Source organism: Macaca nemestrina, chromosome 3 (assembly GCF_043159975.1).
Source record: "Macaca nemestrina isolate mMacNem1 chromosome 3, mMacNem.hap1, whole genome shotgun sequence".
In the NCBI taxonomy this organism is placed as follows: Eukaryota; Metazoa; Chordata; class Mammalia; order Primates; family Cercopithecidae; genus Macaca; species Macaca nemestrina.
The window spans coordinates 190,594,367-190,614,060 of record NC_092127.1 but is presented as its reverse complement, the minus strand read 5'-3'; the positions used below and the strand labels follow the sequence as shown (position 1 = coordinate 190,614,060).

The 19,694-nt window shown below is 43.0% G+C and overlaps 1 protein-coding gene across 1 annotated transcript in view; it reads right to left on the bottom strand.

Annotated features, from left to right (window-relative positions):
• The window catches only part of LOC105483936 (DNA polymerase nu), a 156,814-nt gene that overhangs the window by 72,983 nt on the left and 64,137 nt on the right, over positions 1–19,694 (bottom strand). The window contains exons 12-16 of the mRNA XM_071093915.1: positions 19,240–19,323; positions 18,824–18,919; positions 8,744–8,800; positions 7,449–7,502; positions 6,381–6,446 (exon numbers count right to left, since the gene is read on the bottom strand). Of these exons, the coding sequence (XP_070950016.1) occupies positions 6,381–6,446; positions 7,449–7,502; positions 8,744–8,800; positions 18,824–18,919; positions 19,240–19,323 (357 nt within the window). The remainder of the gene's footprint in view (positions 1–6,380; positions 6,447–7,448; positions 7,503–8,743; positions 8,801–18,823; positions 18,920–19,239; positions 19,324–19,694) is intronic.

Below are 19,694 nucleotides of genomic sequence, written 5' to 3'. Positions count from 1 at the left end.
CGGGTGCGTTGACTCAAACCTATGTAATCCTAGCACTTTGGGAGGCCGAGGTGGGCGGATCACGAGGTCAGGATTTTGAGACCAGCCTGGCCAACATAGTGAAACCCCATCTCTACTAAAAATACCAAAAATTAGCTGGGCGTGGTGGCGGGCGCCTGTAATCCCAGCTACTCAGGAAGCTGAGGCAGGAATCGCTTGAACCCGGGAGGCAGAGGTTACAGTGGGCCAAGATCACGCCACTGCACTCCAGCCCGGGCAACAGTGTGAGACTCCGTGTCAAAACAAAAACAAAAACAAAAACAAAAAACAAACAAAAAAACAAAACAGGAGAGAGAGAGAGAGACACATATGCACACACAATAGTTTAAACGTAAAAGAACAGAAAATACCACGCTACCATTCAAAGAAAACTGGAGTGGCTATTTAACATTAATATTAAATTATATTTTTATTAATCGTATTATTTCCAAAATTATTCTAACATTTTGTTAGTTAATATTAAATTAATATTTTAATATTAGACAAAATAGATTTCAAAGCAGAGAACAATACCAGGGATAAAAAGGGTTATTTTATCAAAATAAAGTAGTCAATTCTCCCCAGATTGAGTTCTCGATTCAAGGTAATCCCAGTGAAAATCTCAGCAGGCTTTTTTGTAAAAATTGACAAACTGCTGATTGTAAAGTTCATATGGAAATGGAAAAGACCAAAGACCCGAAATAACCATTTTTTTTAAAAACAACGTTGGAGGACTTACATGCCCCGATTTAAAGCCTTACTGGAAAGCTGTAATAATAAAGACAGTGCATTGCTGGTATGGTAGGCATACAGATCAACTAGACCAAGATCGGAGTATACTATTAAACCCTTACATTGATAGTAAATTTATTTTAGACAAAGGCGCCAAGGTAATTAAATGGGGGAAAGATGGTCTTTTTAAGAAATGGTGCTGGGACAACTGGATCTCCACTCGTAAGAAAGATGATGTTAAACACTTAACTTTACACCATATACAAAAGTCAATTCAAATGGCTCTAAATGTAAAGCCCAAAACTATAATACGTCTAGAAAACAATGTAGAAAAAAATACTTGCAATCTTGGTTTAGGCAAAGGTTTCTTAGATACAATATCAAAAGCATGATCAATGTAAGAACTCATTGATACATCAGAATTCATTAAAACTTAAAACTTCTGCTCTTCAAAAGATGGTGTCAAAAGAATGAGAAGACAAACCACACACTGGAAGAAATTATCTGCCAAAATATACCTGATAAAGGACTTGTGTCTAGAATATATACAGAACTCTCAAAACTTAATGATAAGAAAATAAGCGGTCCCTTTAAAATACACAGAAGATCTGACTAGATGCTTCACTGAAAAAGAGAAATGAATGGCAAATTAGCACATGGAAAGACTCTCAGCAGTAGTGATTAGGGTAATGCAATGAAAACTGCAATGAGACACAACAATGCATCTAGCAGAATGGCTCAAATTAGAAAGACCAGCCAGACCAAATGCTGCTGGGAGTGTAAAAGAAGTAGAATTTATACACTGCTGGTAGGAACGTCAAATGGTAGAACCACTCTGGAAAGAGAGTTTGGCAGTTGCTTAAAAAGTGAAACCTACACCTACTGTATGACTAGCTACTTGACTCCTTGGTGTTTACCCAAGAGGAAAAAAAGTATCTATCCATGTAAGGACGTGCAGTGAATGTGTGTAGTAATATCCTAAACTGAATAATATCCCCAAACTGGAAACAACCCAAATATTGATCAACAGGTAAACTGATAAACAAAGTGGGGTACACAGAGTCCATGGAACACTACTGAGCAATAAAAAGAAATGAGCTACTGAAACACAGAGCAACATAGCTGAAGCTCATAGTCACAATGCTGTGAAAGGAGCCCGATAGGAGTCCATGCTGTGTGGCTCCATTCACAGAGGTTTCCAGAAACTGCAAACGAATAGATAGTGGCAAAGAGCAAGTCAGTGGTTGCCAAGGACATGGGTAAAGGTTGAGGGGTGGGGAGGGAAGGGAGATATTACAAAGAGACACAAGGATACTTTTGCACAACTGGTAGCAATGACTCTTTTTTTCTTCTTTTTTTATTTCCATATAAAGGACCAGAAGCAATAACTTTCTCTTAGGAGGGGGTGTGGGGGAAATTTAGCTTTCTGAAAATACTGAGAACCAGCTATAACCTAATTTTCTTTTCTTTTTCTTTTTCTTTCTTTTTTCTTTTTTTTTTTTTTTTTTTTTTCTTTTTTTTTTTTTTTTTTGAGGTGGGATCTCACTCTGTCACCAGGCTGGAGTGCAGTGGTATGATCTCGGCTCACTGTAACCTCCTCCTCTCGGGCTCAAGCAATCCTCCCACTTCAGCCTCTTGAGTAGCTGGGACCATAGGCATGCACCACCATGCCCAGCTAATTTTCTGTATTTTGGTAGAGATGAGGTTTCATCATGTTGCCCAGCCTGGTCTCAAACTCCCGAGCTCAAGAGATCTGCCTATCTCAGCCTCCCAAAATGCTGGGATTACAGACATGAGCCATTGCACCTGGCCTGACTTTTTTTTTGTTTTTTTTTTAAGAGACAAGGTCTTGCTCTGTCACCTAGGGTGAAGTGCTGTGATGTGATCACAACCCCCTGCAGCTTCAAACTCCTGGGCTCAAGTGATCCTCCTTGCCTCAGCCTCCCAAGTAGCTACCATGCTCAGCTAATTTAAAGCATCTTAAAATTTATGTAGAAATGCGGTCTTCCTATGCTGCCCAGGCTAATAATCTGATTTTTTAAAATATTAGTCAACTGTATTTTGTGCACTTCAAGCAAAAAAAAAAAAAAAAAAAGCAATTGAAATTCTAGCCATTTTATGACATTATCATGTAACCTACATAGTATTTTCTTAAATAATGTGCAGCTGGATTCAAGTTTTATGTGTACAAAAACAGAAGCACAAATGTTCTATCAGAAAATAGAGGTGAGTATTTAAATAATCTGTCTAAGATGACACTAAGACAGAAACAATAAGGGACGTCAGTACAGGGGAAAGTCACCATAGAGAGTGGGAAAGGCTCTGCCGCACATTGCTCAGGGCAGAGACAGGCTGAAAGCATTTTGGAAGACAATCTAATAAAAGCTATTAAAAGTAAAAATGTAATATCTTCTGTACCCAGTATAGTAATTACTCAGTAATTCCATATCTGAAAATCCATCCCATAAAAATACATGTACCAATACAACAGGACATACATGCATGGTGTTCATTGCAGCTCTACTTTTAGGGGGCAAGTGCACAACACACCCACGTGTGGAACACACATAGCTAAGAGTGGGACAAGGCTCTGTCAGGTAAGCTGCAGGGATCCCCATAAGCTGTTGCTGACAGCAAAAAGCAAGAGGCAGGAAAGGAAAATTCTGAATCTGTAAAATAAATAATGACAAAGTGCATGTTTCTATGTGTATATGTGCAGACACATATGGGCCTATATGAGACTGTACAATAAGTCACAAGGAAAATATGGATATGCAAGCTCTAGGCTGCTATCATGGGCTACCAAGAGCACTGGGATTGAGGGTGGAGGGCTGAGGTATGTGGGTGTGAGAGAAGTGTCTACAATAAAAACAACATATAAAATGTGATCCCATTTATGTAAATGTGTGTGTGCATAAAGAGATAAATTAGAGGATGGTTACCAAAATGTTAAAGATGGCCATAGCGGGGATATGGAGTTTTGAGTGACTTTTTACTTTGTTATTTACATTTTTATCTATTGTTTGAATTCTTTAGAAATATCATGTTATTTGTATAATTTTAAAAAGCCATTTTAAGTATAGTAAACCAGAATATGTATCTTAAAAGTTAAAAGGCAAAAGAAAATTGGAGGAAAATAATTCAACATTTTATAAAGGGTTAATCTTTATTATATAAAGAGCTTTTCCATACCAATAGGAAAAAATAAACACCCTCCAGAGAAATGGGCAAATGACATGAACAGGCAATTCAAAGAAGAATAATTGTTTCATGTAGTCAACCTCAACACATATTTAAAGAAATGGAAATTGAAAAAATGAGTCAGGAAAGTAATCAAAATGAAAACTCCTTGTGTTGGCAAGGATTAGGGGACCAAACATTTCACACACTATGTGGTGGGAATGTTATTTTTGGTGGAGAGGCTAATTTGGCAATATAAAGCCTTAAAAATACATATATACTGTAACTCAGAAACTCTGTCTCTAGGAATTTATGCTATAGAAATCAACATAAAAAAAGTACCAAAAATGCTTATGGTATTGGTTCTGGTATTGCTATTGAAATTGGTATGGTATTGCTATGATAAAGTACAAGTATGTTTATGGTATCTCTATAAAATAATTAAAACTGCAAACAATCTAAATGGCCATCATTAGGGGTAGCCATTAAATGGAATACAATGCAGCTGTTAAAATGATGACACAAGCTTCCAGTTAAAGGTCACGGCTGAATGCACATGTTATGTTTACATCTCATCTTTCCAAAAGTTCAACTGAAATAACGGAAAAATGAGTAGGTAAAATTAGAACTTCACAGAGAACCTGGGAGGAGTGCTACTCACAAACCAGACCCTTCAGAAACTTCTGGAAGAGAATAAAACACAGCAAGAAATTTACTGAAAATGTAATGGAAAAAGAAACTTATAACTCCATAAAAGCAAAAGCAAGGACCTCCACGAAAAGTTTCTCAGCAGAATTCCTAAATAACTCCTAGATAAGAAGTATCAACTAAGAGAAAACTGCAGCAGTTGTGGTTGGTTGAGAAATTAGCCCAAGGGTAATGTGGCAGCAGTGCCTGCATTCAGAGGAGATGGCACTGGTATTCACATGGATATTGGTGCTGGTATTGGTATTCACATTAGTATTGCTATTACTACTACTCTTCCCTAGATAAAGACCCCAGAAGAGCCCCCTAAAGTGCAAGGCCAGAGACAGCTGGCAGCCTGAGAGATGACTGACCAAGAGTGGGTGTCCATGCACCCAAGAGACCATACAATCAGTGCAAACTCCCCCCATCCCAGCCTCTCTTCCTCTTCCTCACACAGTCACCCGAGTGTGTCCCTCTGCCTGCACGCACTTGGTACACCATCTATGCAAATGCCTGGATGAAGTCCTGACCATTAATGGAGGGAACCCATGGGACAGACACATGTTATGGAGGGAAGGGAAAGATGACTAACATTTGCTCATTCTGTAAATCTCCACATACTTGTATTTCTTTACCATTAATATATATTCATATTTATATATATTAGTGTATACTTAAATAATTCACATATTTAATTCATATATTTAAATTTAAATATAGAATCAAATCAATATTTATTAATATAGAATGATATCAAGAGATGTTAAAATAGAAAAGCATAATATAAAATAGAATGGCTTTATCTTTGTAGAAAAAAAAATTTTTTTTTTTGAGACAGAGTCTTGCTCTGTCACCCAGGCTGGAGAGCAGTGGCACGATCTTGGCTCACTGCAAGCTCCGCTTCCTGGGTTCATGCCATTCTCCTGCCTCAGCCTCCTGAGTAGCTGGGACTACAGGCACACGCCACCACGCCTGGCTAATTTTTGTATTTTTAGTAAAGACAGGGTTTCACCATATTGGCCAGGCTGGTCTCCAACTCCTGACCTCATGATCTACTGCTTTGGCCTCCCAAAGTGCTGGGATTACAGGCATGAGCCACCACACCCGGCCTAAAAAATTGTATTTTATAAATATATGTGCTTAGCAAGAAGTGTGGAAAGATAGACACCACAGTTCTGCATGGTGCATAACAAGTGACTTTTTATTATTTTTATTTCTTTTCTGTATCTAAGGAATTTTCTGTAATGAGAAATTAATCATGAGTCTTTTTTAGTTCAAAATACAGAGACATTTAGAAAGTTAATTGCTTTAAGTGTGATGGATGCTGCATCATAAGTTCAAGGGAATTTACGGCTTTTTTTTTTTTTTTTTATCAGAGACACAGTTTCAACAACCACCAAAAAATTAAGCTGTTCATCATAGCATCAGCTATTTCAACACATTTCTGGAAATCAGAAGCCACCTGTCTGGCACAAATCTGAAAAGGAAGATGGGGTAGGGGTGCCCTTTTTGCCCTCACACTGGAGTGCATGGTTTCTGGGTGTGAAGCCCCCGCCCTGCTAACTCAGCACTTCACAAGAAGAGAACCAACCTGCCTTGTTCTCCTGCTATGTTCTCAGAATAAACAGAATAAAACACGGCATATCAGTATGAAGCCCCCTCTTGGAAACAGAAAGTACACAGGCAAACGCATGTGGAGACAAAACTTCAATAGCAAGGCAGGAAAACGGCATTTAACAAAGACAGCTGTTTACACAACTTACAGGATGCTTGGCTGAAAGTCTTCCAGTCACAGTTCCAGTCTGATTCCATGTAGAGGAAATGGAGCCCTGTATTAGTTAAAAAGAATCAGTGTAAACTCTGGCAATGCTATGTGAAGTCGAGGATGTGGCGGAGCCTCCACCCACAACACACAACACTCACTGGTCCTCCAGAAGCCAACAAGCTGCTGGCCCTAAACTTCCAACCCTGAAATGTCCTTGGGGTTACAAAATTCCTGACGTGTGATTAGGGAAGGGTGAGGAAGGAGGCTCCCCCTAACCCATGTAGGAACTGCAACAAGACTTTATGTCACTCACAAATCCTGTGCATGGGGAGAGTAAGAGCTGTTGGGCTGTGGGGAACTTGGCATGGGCTCAAGATAGTACTGTGCGTCACAGACAGGTTCTGTCACTTGCTGAGTGAACTTGACCGAGTCACAGAACATCTCTTGACTGCAGTCTCCTCAGGTCTGAACTAAAACAGTAACATCTTCCTCAAATGAATCCAGAACAGAGACACAATCGTGGATGTGAAAGGTGGTCAGCTAGAGCTTCCTCATAAACGGAGGGTTTCAAGGCATAACGTCAACCTATGCTGCAAGGGGACCTAAATGATACCAATATTATGGTTCATAGTTTCAAGGATATTAGATTATTTTGGCCGGGTGCAGTGGCTCACGCCTGTAATCCCAGCACTTTGGGAGGCCGAGGCAGGTGGATCACGAGGTCAGAGTCTGAGACCAGCCTGGCCATCATAGTGAAACCCCGTCTCTACTAAAAATACCAAAAATTAGCTGGGCGTGGTGGCGGGCACCTGTAATCCCAGCTACTTGGGAGGCTGAGGCAGAAGAATCGCTTGGAGCCGGGAGGCGGAGGTTGCAGTAAACTGAGATTGTGCCACTGCACTCCAGCCCAGCGACAGTGCGAAACTCTGTCTCAAAAAACAAACAAACAAAAAAGAGAATATTAGATTATTTCATCATTTACTAAAATTACAAAGGTTCTATATGTATCTGAACTCACACAAAAACCACAATCCTAATCACAGTATCTTTTTGTAAAGCTTGTTACCTTTTTCATACAAGCTAATAATCCATCTACAAAGGTTGACTTGATCTTGTGAACCTAAGGTAGAAAGACAAAAATAATCATTTTCTTTAAGTCGTAAGTCTTTTTTGGGCGGGGGAAGGAGTCTCGTTCCATTGCCCAGGCTGGAGTGCAATGGCATGATCTCAGCTCACTGAAACCTCCGCCTCCTGGGTTCAAGCAATTCTCTTGCCTCAGTCTGAGTAGCTGGGATTACAGGCATGTGCCTCCATGCTCAGCTAAGTTTTACATTTTTAGTAGAGATGGGGTTTCACCATGTTGGCCAGGCTGGTCTTGAACCCCTGACCTCAGGTGATCCACCTACCTCAGTCTCCCAAAGTGTTGGGATTACAGGCGTGAGCCACCACACCCGGCCGGTTTAAGTCTTTAATCAGGAATGGTGTGAATGGTGTTTCACAGAGTGCTGGGTACATGCTGCTACTATCACCTCAGATGACTCCAGGAGGCCCTGGAATGACCTTAGGTGGCACCAGGATTAAATAGCACTGACCCACACAGAAAGATGTCATTCCACTCTTTAAAAATAGATCTATTAATTCTAGAATCTTTCTAGATTTACAGGACATTTGCAAAGATAAACAGATAAACAAATACTCTGACACAGTGTCTCCTGTGGCTGCCCCTTTACATTGCTGCAGGGAGAAAGGGCCAGGCTGGAGCCAATGTGCTCCCTCACAGCTGCCAGGCCCTCAGGATACAGCAGGCCACAGGCTCAGTGAATACTAGGATCTATGCTGTGGGCAGTGGCAAAAGCTATAAAGGTGGTTCACAACCAAAAGAGAACTTTGGAAGGAAATGGCAGGTGTGTGAACAGAGAAAGGGAATCACCAGGGGAGGGAAGGGGGCCACTCATGAAATCTCTGGCAAATGTAAATGCAGGACGACACAACACTGCTATGGTATGGTCTTGGCAGACCTAGAAGCCAGGGAGGGGTTATGGGAGGCTTCGAGACTAGGTACTGCTGGGCGTCTCCTGCACACCGACGACACACAGCCGTGGCATGCCACCTACTTCCTTCTGATTCCTCATTGTCTTCTTCCATTTTGACTCCTGGGGTTCGCGAGTGGGGCTGATTGCAGACTTGGGTAAAATCACATTAGGGTGCAAGTAAGCAGTGCCAGTACAAGGTTAACCTGACAAAACTCTATTCCCCCGAGAACACTGGGAGGGCTACTTCAGCCATTATGGATTTCTGTTGATGACACAGGGCTGTATGGTTCCCCTTCATCACCTTTTATGTACAAAAAAATTAACTTACCTGCCTGTATTCCAAAATTATCTTGGGTAATGGATGAAGGTCTCGCAGAGCATTTAACTAAACATGAAAATAAATATTACCAGTGTAATTCATGTTAACATTTTAAACACTTATTTTCATCTGGAGAAAGTCTTTGTAATAAATGGTCTAATTGAGCATATTTTCCAAAATAAAGATGCATAATAAACTCAAGTTTATCAGGTGTCTTAATCCTAACCCCTTACAAAACTATTCTGATGTCTACATGGGCACTAAAAACATCTCAGATAAGCTTGGAAATAAGATTCCTCTTGAGATTTAAATTAGCGAAATCTAAATCCAGGATAGGTAAAATACCGTGTCAGTTGTCTACAAACGTATAACTCGCTAACTGCATAATTTCAGGGAGGGAGTAATGGATTATGAGTTTAAAGATTAGCTTTAAAAATCAAAATATAACATACCTATAGGAAAGTGCAAGAGAGTAAGAAAAGTTTGTTAATTATCACAAAGTGAGCACAGTTGTTAACCACCACCCACAACAAGCAACGACACATTCCAATTTCCCCAGTAGGTACTGGCTGCTTCCCCAGGGCTGACCACCACCTGGACTTCTACCACAGGCTACCTGTTTCCTGTCCTTGGTCCAATGTTATTTTTTTTAGGGTTCATCAATATATGAAGCAGTATTTCATTTATTTGCACTGCTGTGTAGTATTCAAGTGCATGAATGTAGAATATGATCCATTCCACCTTTGATGGATATGTGTTTTTTTTCTACCTTAGGGCTATTATGAATAATGCTGGTACAGAGATTTTAGTTAATGTATGTCCACAGTTCTGTGGAATACATACATTAAGAAGTGTGAAACTGCTGCGTCAACTTTAGCAGAGGTACTGCCAGTTCTCCAAAGTAAACGTACCTGCTTATACCCCTTTCAGCAAAACATAAAAGTTCAAGCTGATCCACATTTTTGCCAATGCATGTCATCACTGGTGTTAATTTTAGCTGTTCTAGTAAATGAGAAGTGATCTCTCACTATAGTTTTAGTCTGTATTTCCCGTGACTAATGTTGTTGGACACTATTCATATATTTGACAAATTGTATATCTTCTTTCATTAAGCCCTTGTTCGTGTCTTTTGCTCACTTAAAAAATTGGTGTGTCTTTTCCTCCTTGAGTTGTAGAAATTTGTTATTCTGGACAGTTTTTTGGTCAGTTATATATTTATGGGAAATATCTTTTCTCCTTCTGTGGCTAGCTTTTTTATTCATTTCTTTTTAACTTTTAATTTTTTTTACATAAGGTCTCACTCTGTTGCCCAGGCTGGAGTGTAGTGGTGCAATCATAACTCACTACAACCTTAAACTCCTGGGTTCAAGTGATCCTCCTCTACCTCAGCCTCCCGAGTAGCTGGACTACAGGTGCACACGACCATGCCTGGCTAATTTTCTAAATTTTTGGCAGAGATGAGGTCTCGCCATGTTGCCCAGGCTGGTCTTAAACTCCTGGCTTCAAGTGGTCCTCCTGACTCAGCCTCCCAAGGTGTTGGTATTACAAGCATGAGCCACAGTACCTGGCTATTTCACTGTTTAATGGTATCTTTTCGTAATTAGAGATTTTTAATTTGATTGTTGTCCTGTTTATCAAGCTTTCCCTTTATGGTTGATGCATTTGCTGTCCTACTTATGAATGTTTACCTACCTCTAGGTCTTAAAGATATCCTCTTGTTATATCTTCTCCAATCTTTACTATTTTGCTTTTGATACTTAGATACACAATTTACTTGGAATTTATGTTTATGTGCTGAATGAAATGGGGGCCAAGAAGCACTGGCCCTTTATGTAACAAGCCCTCCTTACTTAATGCTTTGCAGTGATGCCCTATGAGACACATTCTCTCTCCCTCTCTTTCTTCTTGAGACAGGGTCTTGCTCTGTCACCCAGGCTGGAGTGCAGCGGTACCATCTTGGCTCACTGCAACCTCTACCTCCAGGGCTCAAGGTATCCTCCTGCCTCAGCCTCCAGAGTAACTGGGACTACAGGTGCATGCCACCATGCCCAGCTAATTTTTGTGTTTTTTGTAGGGATGAGGTTTTGCCATGTTGCCCAGGCTGGTCTTGAACTCCTGGACTCAAGCAATCCTCCTGCCTTGGCCTCCCAAAGTGCTGGAATTACAGGCATGAACCACCATGCCTGGCCCGATTTTCTTTATTTTTTTTACCTTTAAGTTCTGTTGGACTTGATGTTTGTGGATTTTCTATCTTGGTCCATTGGCCTAGTTACTGACCCTCGAGTCAACACCAAATGGTATTGCCTAATTAATTCCTAGTAATTCCTATTGCTTTATAATTAGTCTTGATATTCAATAGACTATGTCCTTAAATAGTGCTTCCCCTCCTCCCTCCAGATTATTTTGGCTCTTGTTAGTTTTTAGCATTTCCATATAAATCTGAGAATCAACTTTTCAATTCCTACCAAAAAAACTCCTGCCAGGATTTTAATTAAAATTGTTTAGAATCTATAAATCAACTTGCCGGAGAACTGATTATATGATTTTGATGTAATAGTGTAAACCACTAAATCATAGTGCTCTCTGAATAAAGACTGAGAACACAAGAGCTGTGACCATAAAACATTAACAGTGGGAGGTATCTTGCCTCAGTATAATCCAGAATTGCAGTTTTTGTAGAAAAGCTATCCCCAGGGGGGGTGAAAGTGCATGAAAATACTTAGCCAAGAAAACAGCTTAAGATCATCTAACTCTCCTTATCTTGATACCTTACTCACAAACTAACTTTCTAACCAATAGTCTCCCAGTATATTTTGACTTGAGCAGCCTCAGAACACCAAAAAGAAGTAGTGTTTGATTGCACAAACCGTGTATAAAGCACTGAGTGTTGGCTGAGGGCCAGAGGCAGAGCGCCATCCGCCGCCATGGCTCTGTGGGCTCACCCGCGCACTCTGCGCTGGCTGCAGACACCACATTCTCCTGACCTCCCTTCTCACTCGTTTCCTGCTGGTGCCTCTTCTCTCTCTGACCTTTAAAATACCAGTTTCTCGGAGTTTAACTCTGTGGTCATCTATACCGGCTGTGTACCGCAATCAACAGGGAGCTTCAAAAGCAGGCCCATGACTAGGCTCCGCCACCCAATTCTGACTCAGGGGATCAGCTGTGGGCCTGGGCATCCGTGTTTTCCAAATCTCCAGGCAGGGCAGAGGAACATTGTCCCAGGGCGACTTTAGTAAAAATCAGCTGGCAGCTTCCAGGTGTGGATTCCCAGCATGAGCCCCGTCCCACAGGCCCACTGCTGTTTTGTGACATGGCACATCACTGTCTCACATACACTTCTGTCCTAACATATCCAAGGCTGAACACTTGACCTTGCCCTCCATAAACAGTTCCTGTTCCAGTTTTCCCTGAGTAGTGGCTGTATCCATTTGCCCAAGTGCACAACTTAGAAAACTCAGAACTACTCCACATGCTGACTTCTGTTCACACTCACATGAATTTATCAGAAGGTCCTTTCTGTTCTAAATATCCTCTAAAAATCCATCTGTTTTGCTCCATTTTCATTGCCATGACCTAGACTGCAGTGACAGCCTATTAATGAGTATCCCCCATTCTCCAACCAGCTAAAAGAGTAATCTTGGCTGGGCATAGTGGCTCACGCATGTAATCCCAGCACTTTGGGAGGCAGAGGCGGGCGGATCACCTGAGGTCAGGAGTTGGAGACCAGCCTGACCGACATGGAGCAACATGGAGAAACTCTGTCTCTACTAAAAATACAAAATTAGCCGGGCATGGTGGCACGCACCTGTAGTCCCAGCTACTCAGGAGGCTGAGGCATGAGAATCACTTGAACCCAGGAGGCAGAGTTTACCATGAGTCAATTCATCACGCCATTGCCCTCCAGCCTGGGCAACAAGAGCAAAACTCTGTCTCAAAAAAAAAAAAAAAAAAAAAAAAGGCTGGGCGTGGTGGCTCACACCTGTAATCCCAGCACTTTGGGAGGCCGAGGTGGGCGGATTACCTGAGGTCAGGAGTTCGAGACCACCCTGGCCAACATGGTGAAATCCCATCTCTATTAAAAATACAAAAATTAGCCAGGAATGGTGGCACACGCCTGCAATCCCAGCTACTCGGGAGGCTGAGGCAGGAGAATTGCTTGAGCCCAGGAGGCGGAGATTGTAGTGAGCTGAGATTGTGCCATTGCACTCCAGCCTGGCTGACAGAGCAAGACTCTGTCTCAAAAAAAAAAGTGATCTTATAAAAACATATCCAACACCTATTAAAATGGTGAAAATCCAGAACACCAACACCACCAAGTGCTGGCAAGGATTTGGAGCAACAGGAACTCTCATTCATTGTTGGTGGGAATGCAAAATGGTGCAGCTACCCTGGAAGACAGTTTGGCGGTTTCTTACACAACTAAACGTACTCTTATCATTTCATCCAGCAATCGTACTCTTTGGTGTTTGCCCAGATAAGCTGAAAATTTATGTCCACATAAAAACCTACACGCAGATAATTATCTCTGCTTTATTCATAATTAACAAAACTTGGAAACAACCAAAATGTTCTTCGTAGGTAAATGGAAAATAAACTGTGATACATCCATGCAATGGAATATTATTCACTGCTAGAAAGAAATGAACTATCAGGCTATGAAAAGACATGGAAGAAACTTAAGTACCTACCACTAAGTGAAATAAGTCAATTCAAAAAGGCTACACACTGTGATTCCAATTTTGTAACATTCTGGGAAAGGCAAAACTGTGGAAACAGTAAAAAGCATAGTGGCTGTCAGGGGCTGGCGGGAGGAAAGGAGGAATAGGCAGAGCACCGGATTTTTAGGGCAGTGGCACTGCTCTGTATGATGCTGTAATGGTAGATGTATGTCATCATACATTTGTCTAAACCCACAGAATGTCTAACACCAAGAGTGAACCCTACACACAAGAGCAGTCCAAGAGTATACTGTGTAACTACGGACTTTGGGTGATAATGATGTGTCAGTGTGGGTTCACTGACTGTTAACAACGGTACCATTCTGTCGAGGATGTTGATAGAGGGGGAGCTTGTGCATGTGTGAGAACACGGAGTACAGAACAGGGAGTATGGGAACTCTTTGTACTTTCTGCTCAATTTTACTGTGAACCTAAAACTAAAAAATAGTCTTTTTTTTTTTTTTTTTTTTGAGACCGTGTCTTACTCTGTTGCACAGACTGGACAGCAGTGGTATAATCACTGCTCAGCGCAGCCTTGAACTACTGGGCTCAAGTGATCCTGCCACCTCAGCCTCATGAGTAGCTGGGACTACCAGCATGCACCACCACACCTGGCTAATTTTTAAATTTTCTGTACAGACATGGTCTCACTATGTTGTCCAGGCTGGTCTTAACTCCTGGCCTCAAACAATCCTCCTGCCTCGGCCTCCCAAAGTGCTGGGATTACAGGCGTGAGCCACCGTACCTGGCCATTAAAGTCTATTTTTTAAAAATCTAGATCATAGTTGCTCCCTTACTTAAACAATTCCAAGGCTATCCATTTTTCTAAAAATCTACATTCCTCCCCATAGCCTGCAAAGCACAGCAGAATTGGGTCCTTGTTCACCCTCAACCCCATCCCTCCCATTCTTCTCAGTCACAAGGCTCCAGCCTCAGCCCCTGAGCAGCCTGAGCCTTTTCCCATTGCAAGGCCTTGTTCTTATCCTTTGCATAGGCACCTCCTCATCTTCGAGCTTCAGCTTACACACAATTCCTTAGGGTTCTCTCTGGACCACTCGGTCTGGAGTGTGTCGCTCTCCCTGTTATTACCTTAATGGCTCTTATCCTGCTGGATGGTTCTTGTACTATCTAATTTTAGGTGTCAACTTGACTGGGTTATAAGACAACCAGACAGCTGGTAAAGCATTATTTTCTATGTGAGTGTTTCCAGAGGAGGCTGGCATGTGAGTTGGTGGACTGAACAGGGAAGATCTGCATTGATGCGGGCAGGGAATATCCAATCAACTAAGGGCCCAGTTAGAATAAAAAACAGAGGAAAGGTGGATTCACTCACTCTGCTGGCATCTGGGACACGCTTCTCCTATCTTTGGACATCAGAACTCCAGACTCTCCAGTGTTTGGACTCTAGTACACACACTGGTGACACTCCAGGCTCTTGGACCTTCAGCCTTGGACTGAGTTACACCATCAACTTCCCTGTCCCAAGGCTTTCGGGCTTGGACTGAGCCACACTATCAGCTTTCCTGGGTCTCCAGCTTGCAGACAGCCTATCGTGGGACTTCACAGCACCCCCAACTGCATGAACCAATGTCCCTAACAAATCCCTTCTCATATACCTATTATCTGTATCTATATCTGCATATGTCCTACTGGCTCTGTTTCTCTAGAGAACCCTGCTGTAGTTCCTCACTGGAATAGATATTCCATGATGATAAAGACCTTTTCCCCACCAAACCATCAACAGTGTCTAACACAGAGCCAGGGCCACAAGAGTGTTTGCTGACTAAAACAGAAAGGGCATCTGTCCTGCTCATGGCTGTATCCCACATACTGGATGCCCAGCAATGGGGTCAGTGCACACACATGACCTGGAGACTCCATCACTTCAGTTAGTCAAGGGGTGTCAAAAGCAACTCCTGGAAATGATGAGTGACTGGTCCAGGAATCCTGATCCCAAAGCTGGACCACCTTCCCAGAGTTTGAACTCCCTGTGATGTTCTGAGAACATGTGACTTCATTGCAGAGAAAAAAAAAAAAAGCCATCAAAGCTTCCTTCAGTTCGTTAGGGAGGGACCTTTGTTCCCCACTCGTCACGTGCCTACTGAGGGGAGGGAATTCCCACTATACCCCAGCAGGAGTGAGCGGACCAGCTAGGCACCACAGGACTCTAAACTACACTGTACAGGTACAAGGGTACGTGTGTTCTTCAGCCCATGTGGAGTATCTGAGAATCCTGAGGTGAGTGTCAAAGAACTGACATTGCATAGATCGTGTTCTCTTACCACACTTCATTTAATTCAGAAATCAAGGCTGGGCACGGTGGCTCATGCCTGTAATCCCAGTACTCTGGGAGGCCAAGGTGGGCAGCTCACCTGAGGTCAGCAGTTTGAGACCAGCCTGGCCAACATGGTGAAACCCCGTCTCTACTGAAAATACAAAAATTAGCCAGGTGTGGTGGCAGGTGCATGTAGTCCCAGCTACTCAGGAGACTGAAGCAGAAGCATCGCTTGAACCTGGAAGGGGGAGGCTGCAGTGAGCTGAGATCACACCACTGCACTCCAGCCTGAGCGAGACTCTGTCTCAAAAAAAAAAAAAAAAAAAATTAGAAATCAATAACAAAAACTATCTGGGAACCCCACACACATTTGGAAATGTTAAGACACACTTCCAAACAACTCAATGGTGAAAGAATTATAAAGAAAATATGTAGAGTTAAACGATGAGAAAAAAATGGCACATCTCAAAACTTGAAGGGTTCATTAGTGACTTCCTGAGCATCCACTATGCCCCAGGCATTGTACTAAGCACTGGGAACATCCCAGCAACAAAAAAAAAGTTGTGCACTCTTAGGGTTACATCTAGTTGGGGGAGCTGAGCAGCAGCAAATCTGTGTGTGACGCAGGGGATACCATCAGCTGGTTTCCCCGACATCAAACATGGATTCGTGGAGGAAAAGGGCAGGTTGGGGACAGGCGCTGGGGTGAGAGGAGCCACAACGCTCACCAAGGCCTCTGGGAAGGGGGCAGGGAGGATGGAGAGAAGTCATGAGAAGAAATCTGAATCTTGAATTTGTCCATGTACATGGCATAAGCCAATCTTTTCATATGCATGAATGAACAACTTGACTTATTCAGTTAAATAAAAGAGTGAGGCTAATATGACTTATGCTCATTATGTCTTTATGGGAGAAAAATGAGCTCCTCATGAAAGCTGTTGCCTTAACATGAGAGCACATCAGCACCAGAAGACAGTGATGCCTCCTTTCTTGCATTGCTGGTTGTCTGGAGAGGGAAGGGAGCTGCAAAGGGAAGTGCGACAGTGCCAGCTGGTGCCAGGACAGAGGTGAGCTCAGGTGCCAGTGCGGGATGAGCGGCTTGCCCAGGCAGCGCCCCCTGCTGGAGCTCTGGGGCATGTTACCCATGTCCACTGTGTGGTGTTGAGACCCAAGCCTTAGTCTCTGCAGCAAGACAGATGCTGCTTCCAGGAACCACCTGCTGACCCAGCACTCCATGAACACACCACAGATGCTGAGTTCAACACCAGGGGCTGGTTTGGTTCTGGGGACAAACTGAAGTCTTTGATCTGCACAACCTACATTCTAATGGAAAAAGCAAACACACACCTAAGATAAATTTTAGGTAGTGGTGAGTTGGTGAGTTGTGTGCAGAAAATAACTCAAGGTGAAGAAACAGCTGTGACTGGGGACCTTACTGTAGTCTGGGCGACCAGAGGTCTCCTGAATGCAATGTATAAGCTGACAATCAGAAGCAAGCGGGAAAAATTTGTGGCACGAGTCTGGGGACAGAGGAGGAGCTGGCGCACAGAGCTGCAGGCAGCTCAGCAAGTGCTGGAGTGTGGAGAGAGAGGAGGTGCGGGGCCAGCAAGGCACAGCCAGAGCACAGGCCTGGGGATATGCTCTGCAGCTCGGATTTGATGGTAAGTGCAATAGAAGCTACTGGAAGTCCTAGGGCAGTAACGTGACTTTTCCAGTGCTTTTAAAGGATCACTCTGCCTGGGTGTGAGGGATGAGCAGCAGGGGCAAGAGTGGTTGGAGGGATCTAAGTGAGAAAGGTCTATGGTGGAGACGGGGAATGGGGAAAAGGAGGCACGCTCAGGACCTATTTTGTGGGTAGAGACTGTGGCACTCGCTGTGGGGGAGGTGGAAGGAAAGTCAAGGATGACTCACAGGATTTTTCTCGGAATGGCCAATGCTAACTGGTCTTTTGAGAGCTTTTATGTCAGGCACAGTCCTAAGTGCTGTTTCACACAGACACATGGACACACATGCACGTGCACTGAATTCTCACAAGATTCTAGGAGGGAAAGTACTATTATTATCTTTCTTTTATAGATCAGGAAACTGAGGCACAAGTAATGTTTTCATGTTGTCCAAACCATGCCGGCCAGTGATGGCTCACCCCACTGCCCCTGTTCTTACTCACTACTCTGCACTAGCTCCCAAGGACCTGGAAGGAAGATGGGCCCTTCACTAAGGTGGAGAAGGCTTGAAGAAGAAGAAGATTTGGAAAGGCACAGTTCCGAGTCCCTCCAGTGGAGCATCCTCTGCAGGAGCCCATTATTCACCCAGTAACTGCCCATTAAACCAGCAAAGGCCAAGTGCAGGTACAGTCAGCGAGCTCAGGCTCCATGAGGGCCTGTACTCTAAGACACCCTCACAGGGCGAAGACCGGAGGTATGTGGTACTGGAGAGGGAACAGGACCAGAGGAGGCATCTTAGAAGGAAACCTTCCTTTGCTACAAAGTCAAATGCTGGACAGAGCACAGAAAGCACAAACTGGAGCCTCAAAAGCTGATTCTCACCACAATAACCAATATTCACAATGACATTAATTCACTTATTTACTGACCTCCACTCTGGGTCTTTTCAGTAAAAGTACTCACTGGCTTCTGAATATCGACGTATACTCTCCCACTCCAACACAACACAATCTCACTACTCCTTGTCTTCAAAAAATTGATTCCTCTCAAGAGAGGAGTAGGTAAAATTCTCTAAAATAAATCTGGGGAAAGGAGAAGACTGATGACCTGCTTCTAGTTCCTCTTGGGGACACGAAGCAAAGAGATTTTGACTGGATTGTCAAGAAGTTGGTTTTAAGAACAAAACTCCACCAAATTATGCTTTTCAGAAAGTCAAGCCAATTAACTGCTTCTGCAAAAGTGCACTGTCTGACTCTCTCTCCTTGGTCCGCAGTGAGAAAAGCAACCTTGGTGTGGGGAGCCCCTCTTCTGCAGAAACTGCTGCCAGCATGAGGGGATGGCCTGAGAGTCTCGGGTGGGTCTAAAGGTCAGCACACAGGTGGTGCAGACATGCTGTCATTCTGAAAAGAAAAGGATAACTCTGAAATCTTACCACTGCTTCTGATGTGGATGGGTATTTCTGCAGCCCCGTTCTGGGGAGACTGTTCCTTCGACTCAGCAGGTGCAGCTTTAACTTGCCAAAGAGGATCTTCAACAAAGCAATTTACACATGGTGAGGGAATCTCACATTTGAAAGAAACAGAACATTACTATAGCAGAGCCCATGCCGCCAGCCAGAGAATACACACCCAAACAGACGTTACAACATGCTTAAATTCTCACTTAGTACTTTTCTTTGATTTAAAGGCTTTGAAGTAATGAATCTCAGTGTGTTCATTACTTGTGAGAGACCATGAAAAACTTACTTTTCGGATAGTTGACATAAAATATTTATAAATTCAAAATAAATCTCCCATTAACTCCTGAATAAGAAATACATTTTATGAAAGAGCCAAAATTCAGCTTTACCTCTCGAAGCTGGTTACTGCTCATTATAAGAAACCGTTCTCCTGCAACAAAATGAGCTTCTTGCTCCAATTCCTTGAGACGAGCCTGAAAATATGATACACACAATTAATCTCATTCATAGCTTTCACAATTTAAGATTATTTTTTGTTCATCAAACAATTCTCAACAGCGAGATGGGCATAGTGGCTTACGCCTGTAATACCAGCCCTTTGGGAGGCTGAGGCGGGAGGATCACTTGAGCCCAGGAGTTTGAGACCAGCCTGGACAACACAGTGTGGCCCCATCACTAAAAAAAAATTAGCTGAGCACAGTGGTGCACACCTGTAGTCCTAGCTACTTGGGAGGCTGAGGTGGGAGGACTGTATGAACCCGAGAGTTCAAGGTTGCAGTTAGTTATAACTGCCACTGCACTCCAGCCTGTGTGACAGTGAGACCCGGTCTCAACAAACAAACAC